General features: G+C 41.5%; 1 protein-coding gene across 10 annotated transcripts in view; it reads left to right on the top strand.

Moving 5' to 3' along the window:
* Positions 1 to 13,830, top strand: part of epb41l3b (erythrocyte membrane protein band 4.1-like 3b) — a 58,334-nt gene that overhangs the window by 26,394 nt on the left and 18,110 nt on the right. For 9 of the 10 annotated variants that reach the window (XM_082172966.1, XM_082172967.1, XM_082172969.1 and 6 more), the window contains 5 exons: positions 3,616 to 3,703; positions 6,881 to 7,033; positions 7,184 to 7,281; positions 8,276 to 8,439; positions 9,890 to 10,068. In XM_082172966.1, the coding sequence (XP_082029092.1) occupies positions 3,616 to 3,703; positions 6,881 to 7,033; positions 7,184 to 7,281; positions 8,276 to 8,439; positions 9,890 to 10,068 (682 nt within the window). Of the gene's footprint in view, positions 1 to 3,615; positions 3,704 to 6,880; positions 7,034 to 7,183; positions 7,282 to 8,275; positions 8,440 to 9,889; positions 10,069 to 11,142; positions 11,713 to 12,972; positions 13,027 to 13,117; positions 13,154 to 13,830 lie in introns of all 10 variants that reach the window. The other variant, XM_082172962.1, reaches the window with a different exon arrangement.

The raw sequence follows: 13,830 nt of genomic DNA, 5'->3' as shown, positions 1-13,830 counted from the left end.
AACACATTGACAAATGAGATTGAAGTGGCTAAGAAGAGCTATGCCAAAAAGCTGGAAAACCAGTTTTCCTCCAACGACCCTGCATCAGTGTGGAAAGGCCTGAAAGACATTACCAACTACAAGACACCATCCCCCAGCATCGACAGCAACAAGCATCTTGCGAACGAGCTGAATGTCTTTTACTGTAGATTTGAGACCCCCGATCAGACACCCCATACCCGCCCTGACCATCTCTCTACACAGCCATCAACACCTCCAGCCATCCCCCTCCCCTCCCCCCCTGCACTTCAGATCAGTGAGGATAATGTGCGTCAGATCTTCAGGAAACAGAAGAGAAGGAAAGCACCAGGCCCAGACGGTGTTTCACCAGCCTGTCTGAAAACCTGCGCTGACCAGCTGGCCTCTATCTTCTCACTGATCTTCAACAGATCACTGGAGCAGTGCAAAGTCCCTTTCTGCTTTAAACGCTCCACCATCATCCCAATCCCGAAGAAACCAAAGATCACAGGACTCAATGACTACAGACCTGTTGCCTTAACATCTGTGGCCATGAAGTCATTCGAAAGACTGGTGTTAGCATATCTGAAGGACATCACTGGACCCTTGCTGGACCCCCTGCAGTTTGCCTACAGAGCAAACCGGTCTGTGGATGATGTGGTCAATATGGGACTGCATTACACCCTACAACTTCTGGACAAACCAGGGACCTATGCAAGGATTCTGTTCGTGGACTTTAGTTCTGCCTTCAACACCATCGTCACATCACTGCTCCAGACCAAACTGACCCAGCTCTCTGTCCCTAGCTCCGTCTGTCAATGGATCACCAGCTTTCTGACAGACAGACAACAGCTAGTCAGAATGGGCAAAATCACGTCCGACAGCCGCACCATCAGCACCGGTGCTCCACAGGGATGTGTTCTCTCACCACTGCTCTTCTCCCTGTACACAAATGACTGCACCTCTAAAGACACCTCTGTCAAGCTCCTGAAGTTTGCGGACGACACTACTGTTATCGGACTCATCCGGAACGGTGACGAGTCTGCGTACAGACAGGAGGTGGAGCAGCTGGCTCTTTGGTGCAGTTATAACAACCTGGAGCTGAACACGCTCAAAACAGTGGAGATGATCGTGGACTTCAGGAGAAACCCCCCTGCACTCCCTTAACTCGCCATCATGGACAGCACTGTGACTGCAGTAGAGTCATTCAGGTTCCTGGGCACCACCATCTCTCAGGATCTGAAGTGGGACACTCACATAGACTCTATTGTGAAGAAAGCCCAACAGAGACTGTACTTCCTGCGTCAGCTGAGGAAATTCAACCTGCCACAGGAGCTGCTCGTACAGTTCTACTCAGCTGTCATCCAGTCCATCCTCTGCACTTCCATCACCGTCTGGTTCGGCTCTGCTACCAAAACCGACCTCCGTAGACTACAGCGGATAGTTCGGACTGCTGAGCGAATCACTGGCACTACCCTTCCCACACTCAAAGTACTGCACTCATCCAGAGTGAGTAAAAGGGCTCGCAAAATCACTCTGGACCCGTCACACCCAGCACACTTTCTGTTTGAACTGTTACCGTCTGGTCGACGCTACAGAGCACCGAGCACAAAAACAACCAGACACAGGAAAAGTTTCTTTCCCCAGGCCATCTACCTCATGAACACTTAAATGTTCCCCTACTGTGGAACAAACATGTGCAATACTTCCCTCAGACATTTCATTATAGCACCTTATAACTTTATATATATTTATAATTTATAATCTTTATATATTTTTTTTCTATTTTTTATTTATACCTGTTACTTGTCACTTGTCTTGTCACTTTGTATTGTATGTGTACTGGAAGCTACTGTCACCAAGACAAATTCCTTGTATGCGCAAGCATACTTGGCAATAAAGCTCTTTCTGATTCTGATTCTGATTCTGATTCTGAATCAGGGGCGGAGTGACAGTCGGGGGAGTCGGGACTTTTTCCGGTGGGCCAGTAGTGTTTTGAGGCCGTGAGGGCCGGTCTGATAATAGTTATGTTGCGAGTTATATTAGCAACACCATCTGAAGGCCTGATGTGTGGCCGCTTCCCGCGGGTCAAACTGTGCAGCCTCTCTGCTCAACACAGTATATAAAGTGCTCAACCCGTTCGGCAGGTCCAACCATGTCTAGGATTTTCAAAAACATAGGGGGATCAGTGAGTGGCCCCTCCCCACATGGCATAGCCTGTCGGACCGGCCTTTGATGTAAAAAGCCGCCGAACACCTCTTTTTCCCCGTCACGTTTTGGAAGTCTAACGTCCGGGTGTGAGTGAGTTAAATGATGGAAAGCCAAAAAAGAAAACTGAAAGGTGGCGCTGAGCACGGGCGGCGCTATAGGGAGGGGCTAGCACCGAGCACAAAATAAAGACCAAAGCACCCCCAAAAATAATTTCTGGAAGCAATTATATTCAGGCTGTATTCTATGGAAGCCCTGAACCGCATTTAAAAAAAAACAAGAAAAAAAACGAGATATTTCCGAGATATTAAGTCGTTATTTCAACATATCTCGTTATTTCGACATAATAAGGGGACATTCTAATCTGAATTAAGCCACATTAACTGATCCGTCACGTCACATTTAAAGGGTTTGTTCACCCAAAAATGAAAATTCTGTCATCATTTTCTCACCCTCATGTTGTTCCATCCGAAGCTGTATGAGTTTCTCTGTCCTGTTGAACACAAAAGAAGAGATTTTGAAGAATGCCAGTAACATTGATTTCACATAGTAGGAAGTCAGAGTCGACCGTCAACTATCTGGTTACCGACATTCTTTCAAATCTCTTCTTTTGTGTTCGTATGAATACCAAGGAGATTTTTATTATTTTATTAATATTTTGAGTTTTTCTCTGTTTCATTTTATTTTAGTTAAAGTTTTTGTTGTTGGCTTCAGCAGTTTTTATTCGTTTTTGGGTTATTTAATATAAATATCAATATGGTTTTAATTAATTTTATTTGTTTGAGTTATTTTTAGTATGTCAAGTAAGTTAAAATGAGAGGTTTCTTTGACAACTAGCTTAAATAAAATAAGTTTAATTATTTTTATTATTATTATTATTATTTTATTTTATTTTTTTCGTTTTTTTTTTTCAATTAAAGAAAATGTTTGTAATAGTTTTGGTTGACAATAACAGCACACAGTCGTTGGTAGAGAGACAGACGTTTAATACACAGATCAGTTCATAGATCTCAGTGTGCGTCTGTGATTCTCTCGCTCATTAATGATGAATAGATCAGTGTCAGTCAATGTCCGATCGCACAGAGACTCACTGTGTCCACGCCTGTCTCGACCCACAATGCCCTGCTTTGTTTACTGATATACATACAGAAACTCAAGCAAAACAGAGTGTTGTGTGTGTGTGTGGACTGTAAGCGCTGTGTGTGTGTGTGTGTGTGTCAGTCATCTGTCATGCTGAGTAATTAAATAAATGTTGCATAATTAACACAGATGAGTGTGAAATTAAGCTTCATATTCCTATGAAGTGTTCCGTAGTCCAACTGCAATCTCACAGCATCTGTTGGTGTGTGTTAACACGCTTCAGTTAGCAGTAATCTGTGTGTGTGTGTGTGTGTGTGTGTGTGTTTATAGAGGAATGACTCCTGCTGAAGCTGACATGATGTTCCTGGAAAACGCAAAGAAACTCTCCATGTACGGAGTCGACCTGCACCGTGCCAAGGTAAGACGTGAGTGTGTGTGCGTGCACGTGCATGTGTCTGAATGTAGTGTGTGTGTGTGTGTGTGTGCATGTGTGCGTGCATGTGCACGTGTTTGTGTGTGCGTATGTGTGTGTCTGTGAATGTGCATGCATGCGTGTGTGTGTGTGTGCACATGAGGAGTATGTGCTGTGTGTGTGTGTGTGTGTGTGTGTGTGTGTGTGTGTGTGTCACACTAACGCTCCTCCCATTCACTGCTGCAGTGCTGCTCATCTCAAGCTCTTCTGACTTTACAACAATAAAACCTAGAAATTCTTAAACTAATAGTTATTTCTAATAGATAACTAATAGATATCTCACCATTCTTTACCTACTTGATTAATCACAGTACATTAAGACAATTATTAAGTATTACAAGTTTTCTGAAATATGTAAATATGCAAATTAGGCATTATCTTTTTAAATGTGCTCTAATTTGCATACATTTACAGAACAGAAATCTGAATATTTGGATAAAGCCAGATTCTAAACTCCTGGTTGATTTTGTTGACATATTAGTGCTAAAAAAGCTTTTTTTCAAGAGTAAAATATTGTATAAACCAGGCGAATAATATGAGCAAACCTTCAGAATACAGATATGAATAAAACCATAAAGTTTGCTGTGCGTAAAGAGATTTCTGACTTGAACTCGCCGCCTTTAAAGAGATGGATTGAGATTTAAATCGACAGATGCACATCAAGGGCAATACAACCGTGTGTTTTGGATGTTTGGTCACATGACGGAGCGATGCATGATAAAGCAACATCTCTGCATGTAGTGTCTCGCCTCAGTGAACAACAGTCGATACGTTCCAGTCGTGCGATCTCTCTCTTCTCCTGTTAATGCATGTTCATGCTGCTCTTCTGATTGGCTCGTGCTGCCCATCGCAGTTCTCTCTCTCTCTCTCTCTCTCTCTCTCTCTGTGTCTCTCGCCCCTCCCCCACTGACTCAGCTGATCGGACGGTTGTTTGAGTGCATTGCACCGGTGCAGGAGGAGGTAAGATGCTGCGCTGCGTCTGCCTGTTCATGTGTGTTACGTGTGTGTGTGTGTGTGTGTGTAGATGCATGCGTTAATAACACGAAGGTCTCATCAGCCTGTGATGATGATGCATTGTTGGTAATGCGACTACAGCGTGTGTGTGTGTGTGTGTGTGTGTGTGTGTGTGTGTGTGTGTGTGTGTGTGCTCGTTGCAGGCGGCGTGTCATTGTTCAGCCGCAGTCATTATTCGTGCCGCAGAACAGCAGCTCTTCATGTACACGTCGTCAGATAAAGAGCGATGATGCTCTGATGATTGTGTTGTGACGAAATGTGCATGATGTTTCTGAGCTGCTTTTGGAACATATAAGGGTGTAACAATAATTGTGTCAATATATATCGCAATACAAAAATGCAAAAATATGTATCATGGATATTTCACCCAAAATAATAATTACTATGTGAGAAAAAATGCACGTTTACAGAGTTTTAGTGTCAGTACTGCATTAAACTACTATATATAATGTTGAATATAATGTATAATAATGCAATGGGGGAATATGTGTGTGTCCTGATAATGACAAATGTCTGATGTTACCAGTAAAAAGTGGACGACATTATTTTAAATATATCTAGTCAGTGACAGAGATCAAGCGTATTCTATAATAATTCAGTGTTTTCATCTTCAGAATCATGAATATTGTTATTCTGGCGTCTCTATTGTCCTGCATTGGGTTTCCAGCACCAAGTCCGAGTCTATTCATTTACACACACAAAGTAACGTCAAATTTAGCGTTTTAATCAACATTAAAAAAAAATGTGTTAACCTTTTATCATATGTCTTGGAGTATCACAGTAATATGGTATCGTGAGTTCAGTATCGTGATCTGTGTCGAATCGTGACACCTCTAGTAACATATGAAATATGATATTTGAAAGACATGTCTGTCTGTGCAGAATTATTAGGCACGTTGATTTTATGATCATATTTTTTTTCCAGGCACATTTTACCAATTCCAAACGACATTAATTTTAACTAGTATTCATTTTGTTTTTAATCATTTATAAGTGATATATAATTGTTCATGAAGGCTGGAAATGAAAAACGCCTTATATTCAGGTGTGCAGAATTATTAGGCACGTTTTCTTTTTAGTTTTAGTTATTTTAGTACATCAAGTAGATAAAGATGTGAAAGGTGTCTTTGGCAACTAGCTTAAATTAAGTTTAATGTTTTTATATACATGTATGTATATGTGTGTGTGTGTGTATGTATATGTATGTTTTATTTTATTTCCAGTTTAATTTGTGTTTTCAGTTGTAGTGTTAGTAAACTATAACGTGTGTGTGTGTGTGTGTGTGTGTGTGTGTGTGTGTGTGTGTGTGTGTGTGTGTGTGTGTGTGTGTGTGTGAGAGTGAACGCAGCCGTAATCTGAGTGTGTAAAGCGGGTCCTGTATCTGTGTGTACCGTACGGTTTCTGTAACGCGTGTTCCTCAGGATTCAGAAAATTTCCAGTTAATAATTAGTTTATGACCAAGGCAACATTTATTTAATTTTCATTTAGTTTTTTTATATTGCTATATAGGATTACATTTATATTTATTTTTACTTCAGTTTTGGTTTTTATTTATTTCCAGTTAATAATTTTAGTGCTTATTTCAATTTATTACCAAGACAACATTTATTAATTTTAATTTAGTTTTTAGTTTTTTTAAAGCTAATAATTATATTTATTTTTATTTTAGCTTTATTTCAATTAACAGATATTTTTTTATAGTTGCAGTTTTTTTAATATAGTTTTTATTAATATTTTGAGTTTCATTTTATTTTAGTTAAAGTTTTAGTCATTTTGTTGTTGGCTTCTGCTGTTTTTATAATTTTTTGGGGGTTATTTAATATTAATAGCAATATAGTTTTTATAAATTTGATTTGTTTTAGTTATTTTAGTACGTCAAGTAAATTAAAATGTAAAAGGTTTCTTTGGCAACTAGCTTAAATAAAATAAGTTTAATTTATTTTTTATATATATAATCAATATCCATCAATAATATAATTTTTATTATTATAATTTTTTGTAAATTTTTTTTTTACATTTGTTACAAGTTTTGTGTAAGTGGTTTTACATGTAAGCGGTTCCTGTGTGATTCCTGGTGTTTTCCTCTGTAACGTCCGGCGTGTTCCTCAGGATTCGGAGAGTGTGGAGATCATGCTGGGAGTGTGTTCCAGCGGCCTCCTCGTCTACAGGGATAAACTGCGCATCAATCGCTTCGCCTGGCCCAAAATCCTCAAGATCTCCTACAAGAGGAACAACTTCTACATCAAGGTCCGGCCCGGAGAGGTGAGGCGCGTCTCGCTCTTCCTCAGATCTGAGCGCGGTAGCGAGATCTGAAACGCTTGCTCTCTCTCTCTCTCTCTCTCATCTCTCTCTCTCTCTCTCTCTCTCTCTCTCTCTCTCTCTTCTCTCTCTCTCTCTCTCTCTCTTCATCAGCTCGAACACTTCGAGAGCACAATCGGCTTCAAACTCCCAAATCACAAAGCAGCGAAGAGACTGTGGAAAGTGTGTGTGGAACATCATACCTTCTTCAGGTGAGAGAGATCTATCTATCTATCTATCTATCTATATATTAGGGGTGTAACGGTTCACAAAATTCATGGTTCAGTTCGATACGATACACTTGTGTCACGGTTCGGTTCGGTACGTTTTTGATTCAGCAAAAAGAAAGAAATGCCAGAGAAATTTCCTTGATTTAAAAAAAATAATAATTTTGGATTAAAACTAACATCATAAAGAATGATTTTTTTTTACTTCGAGCAGTTCTAGAGCTATAATTGACTCTTCTTAGGAGCATATAAAACAAAACAGCTCCTTGGAAAAAAATGAAATGTAATATTGTAGTAGTTATAAACAGGTTTAGTTTAGTTCAGATTAACATTTGAGGGCAGCAATTGTATTCATAATGTCCAAATAAAACCAGCGTAATGTTACTTGAAGGCATTATAGCCTACTATTCCTGCCAAACCTCCATGGTTGCAGTGAGTGTTACTACAGTAAATCCATGGTGAATGTTGCTGATCTGTGGACACTGGATAGTTCATTCATGGCACAATGTTTCTTCCTGGTTTCCACGTCAGCGCTGTTTGATCCGTTAATAACAGAGAAATGTGAATGTTTCTCACTAGATCTCGCAGAGATGTTATTACTGCTGTGGCGAATTCAAATGCTTTCTTTACTGGATCTCTTATTAGCGCTGTGTAGTAACAGTGTCACATGATCACGATCGGCTCGCGCTGCACTGGTCCAAACTGATAAACGGTCCTTCAACCACACAATAACCAGCAGTTTCGTTCCGCTTGCTTTACGTTTGCCATTTGATGTTGGGCGATGTTGTGGTCGCGCCGGCGTCTCTTACTTTATGAGCGCGCTTGCCACACGCAATGCTCCTACATACGAATACTTATATCGTTACACCCCTACTATCTATCTATCTGTCCATCCATCCATCATTAACAGTAGCATGAACATCATGGATAAGTATGTTAGCTATCACTGACGCGTGTTCTGGTTCTGGCGTCCTGATAGGCTGGTTTCCCCTGAGGCTCCTCCCAAACGCTTCCTGTCGCTGGGCTCCAAGTTTCGCTACAGCGGCCGAACTCAAGCTCAGTCACGCAGAGCGAGCTCTCAGATCTCACGAGCAGCTCCTCAGTTCCAGCGGAGGAACACTGTCACTGCCAGCATGGACAGCAGTACGCAACACACACACACACTCTCACACACACACACACACACACACACACACACACACACACACACACACACACACACACACACACACTCACTCACTCACTCACTCACTCACACACACACACACACACACACACACACACACACACACACACACACACACACACACACACACACACACACACACACACACACACACACACACACACACACACACACACACACATACAGACACACACTCACTCTCTCTCTCACACAAACACTCACTCACTCACTCTCTCACACACACACTCACTCACTCACTCACACACACACACACACACACACACACACACACACACACACACACTCACTCACTCACACACACACACACACACACACTCACTCACTCACTCACTCACTCACTCACTCACTCACTCACTCACTCACTCACACACACACACACACACACACACACACACACACACACACACACACACACATACAGACACACACTCACTCTCTCTCTCACACAAACACTCACTCACTCACTCTCTCACACACACACTCACTCACTCACTCACTCACACACACACACACACACACACACACACACACACACACACACACACACACAGACACACATACAGAAACACACTCACTCTCACTCTCACACACACACAGACACACATACAGAAACACTCTCACACACACACACACAGACACACATACAGAAACACACTCACTCTCTCTCTCACACACACACACACACACACACACACAGACACACATACAGAAACACACTCACTCTCACTCTCACACACACACAGACACACATACAGAAACACTCTCACACACACACACACAGACACGCATACAGAAACACACTCACTCTCTCTCTCTCACACACACATACACACACACACACACACACACACACACACACACACACACACACACACACAGACACACATACAGAAACACACTCACTCTCACTCTCACACACACACAGACACACATACAGAAACACTCTCACACACACAGACACACATACAGAAACACACTCACTCTCTCTCTCTCACACACACACACACACACACACACACACACACACACACACACACAGACACACATACAGAAACACACTCACTCTCACTCTCACACACACACAGACACACATACAGAAACACTCTCACACACACAGACACACATACAGAAACACACTCTCTCTCTCTCACACACACATACACACACACACACACACACACACACACACACACACACACACACACACACACACACACACACAGACACACATACAGAAACACACTCACTCTCACTCTCACTCACACACACACACACACACACACACACACACACAGACACACATACAGAAACACTCTCACTCTCTCTCACACACACACACATTTTCTGAATAATTGAAAGATGTTTAATGTATGTGTCTGTGATCAGCACCAGCATCGGTCACCCATGACGACGTGAAGAAGAACAACAAACCTGCTGTCGCTACGGACAACCTCATCGTCACGGAGACACCCGAGAAGAAGCCGGAGGAGATGAACTCAGTAGAGGAGGAGAACAAAACCAACAGTGACGAATCAGAACAAGCCCCGCCCACTTCTGTCACCAAGGTAACGGTCACATCAGTTCCTGCTGTAGATGATAATTTTTTTTTCCGTTTTCCGTTTTAATTTAATTTGAACAATTAAAATGAATGTTTAATCAATTGAATGTATAAAACTTGAACAATTGAACAATTGATTAACATTTTAACAATGTGAAATCTTTTAATATTCACCAACACTATTAAGCGTACAGCTTTTAATTTATTCATCCAAATGTTGCCAGTTGCCATGACTCCATGTTATACTGTAAACTCCTTTTATTAACCAGATTCTAGTTATGAAGTGAACTATAAATGAGTAGAATTAGAGTAGAACGACATGATCAGAAATGTGTATAAACTTGGGCTTAATTAATCAAACTGCTCTTTCTGTCCTGTCACTGTTTTTTTTACAAATCCGGTTTTATTTTTTCTCAAATTCAATTTTCCGTTTTAATAATCAAAATGAATGTTTAATCAATTGAATTCATAAAACTGACATTTTATTAAAATCGTATTATTTTAGTGTGAACATTTTTTCTTAAAAATGGGTTTTTATTTTTTCTCCAATTCTGTTTTCCGTTTTAATCTAAATGAATACTTAATCAATAGAATTCATAAAACCTTAACAATAATAGTGCCCTATGAAGTGTGTTATTATTAATTAATTAATATTTATATTAATATTCACCAAGACCATTAAGCGTACAGCTTTTGATTTATTCATCCAAATGTTGCCAATTTCATGACATTCCACATTATATTGTAAACTCCTTTTTATTAACTGGATTCCAGTTATGAAGTGAACTATAAATGTGTAGAATTATATTATATTAATAAGCTTAACTTTCTGTCCTGTCACTAACAGCTTCTCTTTTCTCGCTTCTCTTTTCTGTGCACGTTTAAAACATGCATACATTTCCATACATATTTCCCTCGCCATCCACACTTTCATACTTTCCCATTTTTTTGGTAAACATTTTTTTTCCCACTTTTTTTTTTTACATTTTTATTTAATTTAAATTTTTGTACTTTTTCTCCCACTTTTTCCCCTTTAAAAAAAATTTTTTTTTGGCCCTCATTTCTCTGCCGTTATCATCAGTCCTGTCCCTATTCCTCGGATCCGTTGGGATCTGAGCTCTCCCTCCCTTCCTCTCCGGTCTCGTCAACTAAAGTGCGCAGGAGACGGCGAGAGAGCAGCCGTAAACGCGCGTCCTCCGTCAGTCCTGCTAAAACCACGGCGGGTTGCCGGCGGCGACAGGCTCAAGCGGACCGTAAAGCGGCTCTCCTAGAAGAGCGAGCGCTGCTTCTCTCCGCACGCAAACAGAGACTGGACCAGAACCGGAGCAACACCGGCACGCTCTTCTCCTTCTCCCTTCATCTCCCCGACATGTCCTCGCTCCTGGACGACGACGGTTACCTGACGTTCCCGGATCTCACCGAGCTCCGCTTTCTCCCTGAGAGTTTGCATCACTTCATGCCCATTAAATCCCCCTCGCTCATCCCCTGCTTCCTCTTCATCTTCTTCTTTCTCCTGTCCACGTCGTTCTCGGTGCCGTACGCGCTCACGCTGTCCTTCCCGCTGGCGCTGTGTCTCTGCTATCTGGAGCCCAAAGCCGCGTCGCTAGGCTCGTCTCTCGCGCAGGGCTTTCAGGACAGCTCAGACGACGAGGTTTGTGACGGATCTGACGGAGTGTGAAGTGTGTGTTTCTCATCTCAGTTCCTTCTCATTCATGACATCCATGGAGTTACTGTCATCAGTGTGGTTTGGAAAAACCTGAAGACTGCTCACTTCCCCAGCACCTCTTTATATATATGTGTATGTGTGTGTGTGTGTGTGTGTAATGATATATATATATACGGTGGAACGGTACATGTATTCGTATTGAACCGAAACAGTACAGGCGTCACGGTTCGGTGCATAAATCGCGGGCGCGATCGAGAAGTCGCATAATATATAAGTGTTTACTTATATATGCGTGTGTGTTTGTGTGTGTGCGCGTGCGTGTGTGTGTGTGTGTGTGTGTGTGTGTGTGTGTGTGTGTGTGTGTGTGTGTGCGTGCGTGTGTGTGTGTGTGTGTGAGGCGCGGGCGCGATCGAACAGTGGAAACGTAAAAACATACTTCATCATTTTGTTTATACAGGACATCATTCAAACTGCAAAGCGTTTAAGTTGCTGTTAATTAAAATGAAGGAAAACACATATATTAATCTGAAATGTAGCAAATAAATTTTCAATTTATTCAGGTACAGTTACCAAACATATCTCAAGGTCTTTTTATTAATTTAATTAATAAACTAATTATATAAAACTATTGTCAGTGCACTACAACTAAACTGGTTCTATGCCTTTACTTTATTAATAAAACTTATTTAAAAAATACAAGGCTTAAGACACTTATTTTTCTGTGGTGGTCCAGCCTGAGACATGCTCAAGCCTTCTGCACTTCTGTTTCGCTTTTCCCTCCATCGTACCGAACTCGTCCCGAACCGTGATGTCTGAACCGAGGGATGAACCAAACCGTGACTTCTGTGTACCGTTCCACCCCTAATAGATATGTATGTGTATGTGTGTGTGTGTGTATGACATGATCTTGAAGAACATTTCATAAAACTCATCTTCAGATTTGAGTCTTGATTTCTCCCGTTGCTCGCTGCATGTGTCAGCATGTGTAACGCAGTCAGACCTCCATCTGTGACTGAAGCGTCCGGCGTTCGGCTCATCTGAATGTCCTGGATAAAAAGTGTTTTGCTTGTTCTCCTCCTCACACACACACCAGCGTCTGGTTCATCTGTGTTTTATACGCCACATCATTCCTTCATTTCGAGTCGCATCCCTGCATGATCTTCATGGAGAACATCTATCTCTCGATGTGAAGTTTGATCTGAGTGTTTCTCCTTTATCGCTGCGATCCGTTCTCTGATCCGTCAGACCGACAGCGAGCAAACCGACTTCGCGTGTGACGACGACTCGACGGCGACTGAGGTGTGTGTGCGCTGGTCTTTATTCTCAATGTGCTTGTGAAACGAGTTAATAATGAGTGTGTCTCATGTCCTCTCTTCCCCCAAACTCATAGTCTGACTTTGAGGACAACACTGACATGAGGACACAGGTACTGAGATCCAGAAGCCAGCTCGAGGAGGTTTGATGGTCTTGAACTGGTTAAGCCTGAGAATCCAAATAAACCAGCAAAGACCAGCAAACCTTCTTAAGGCCCGTTCACACCAAGCACGATAACTATAAAGATAACGATAAAGATAACTATATATGCGTCCACACCAACGACCGATAACGGTCTTTTTATTCTGCGTGCGCGCGCCCGCGCTGTCAATGATGGGATAAAAACATCGCCTAGTCAACACCTTTATGTATACAACGCCTTTTTCACTGCAACTTCAGCAATGTTGTCAAAACTAGCGCTGGATAGCCTACCTGAAGTAATTTTGTTACACTATGCTAAACTGCATAATACTTCTCACCATTTATTCCCAGGATACGACCGATTGCTTTCCATATATCCATCTTTTTTAACGTATCCTTGAAAAGGGGGTTTGACTTGTCAAACAGTGGAGGATTTTTTTAGTACCTCGAAGATTAACTTCTATGCAATGTCAACTGCCATTTTAAATGCACGAGACCTTTAAATTAGAATGGATTCTGATTGGCTGTCAGTGTTTTATCGTTGGACAGCTGGAAAAAAAATCGTTCTGAAAGTGATCCCAACGATATCGTTCCTCATATCTTTATCGTTATAGTTGTGGTGTGAACTCTGTTATTCTTTAATATGGA

The sequence above is a fragment of the Leuciscus leuciscus genome (assembly GCF_965113295.1).
Source record: "Leuciscus leuciscus genome assembly, chromosome: 6".
NCBI classification, from domain to species: Eukaryota; Metazoa; Chordata; class Actinopteri; order Cypriniformes; family Leuciscidae; genus Leuciscus; species Leuciscus leuciscus.
The sequence above is the reverse complement of the archived record's forward strand: the minus strand, read 5'-3'. Positions and strand labels throughout refer to the sequence as shown.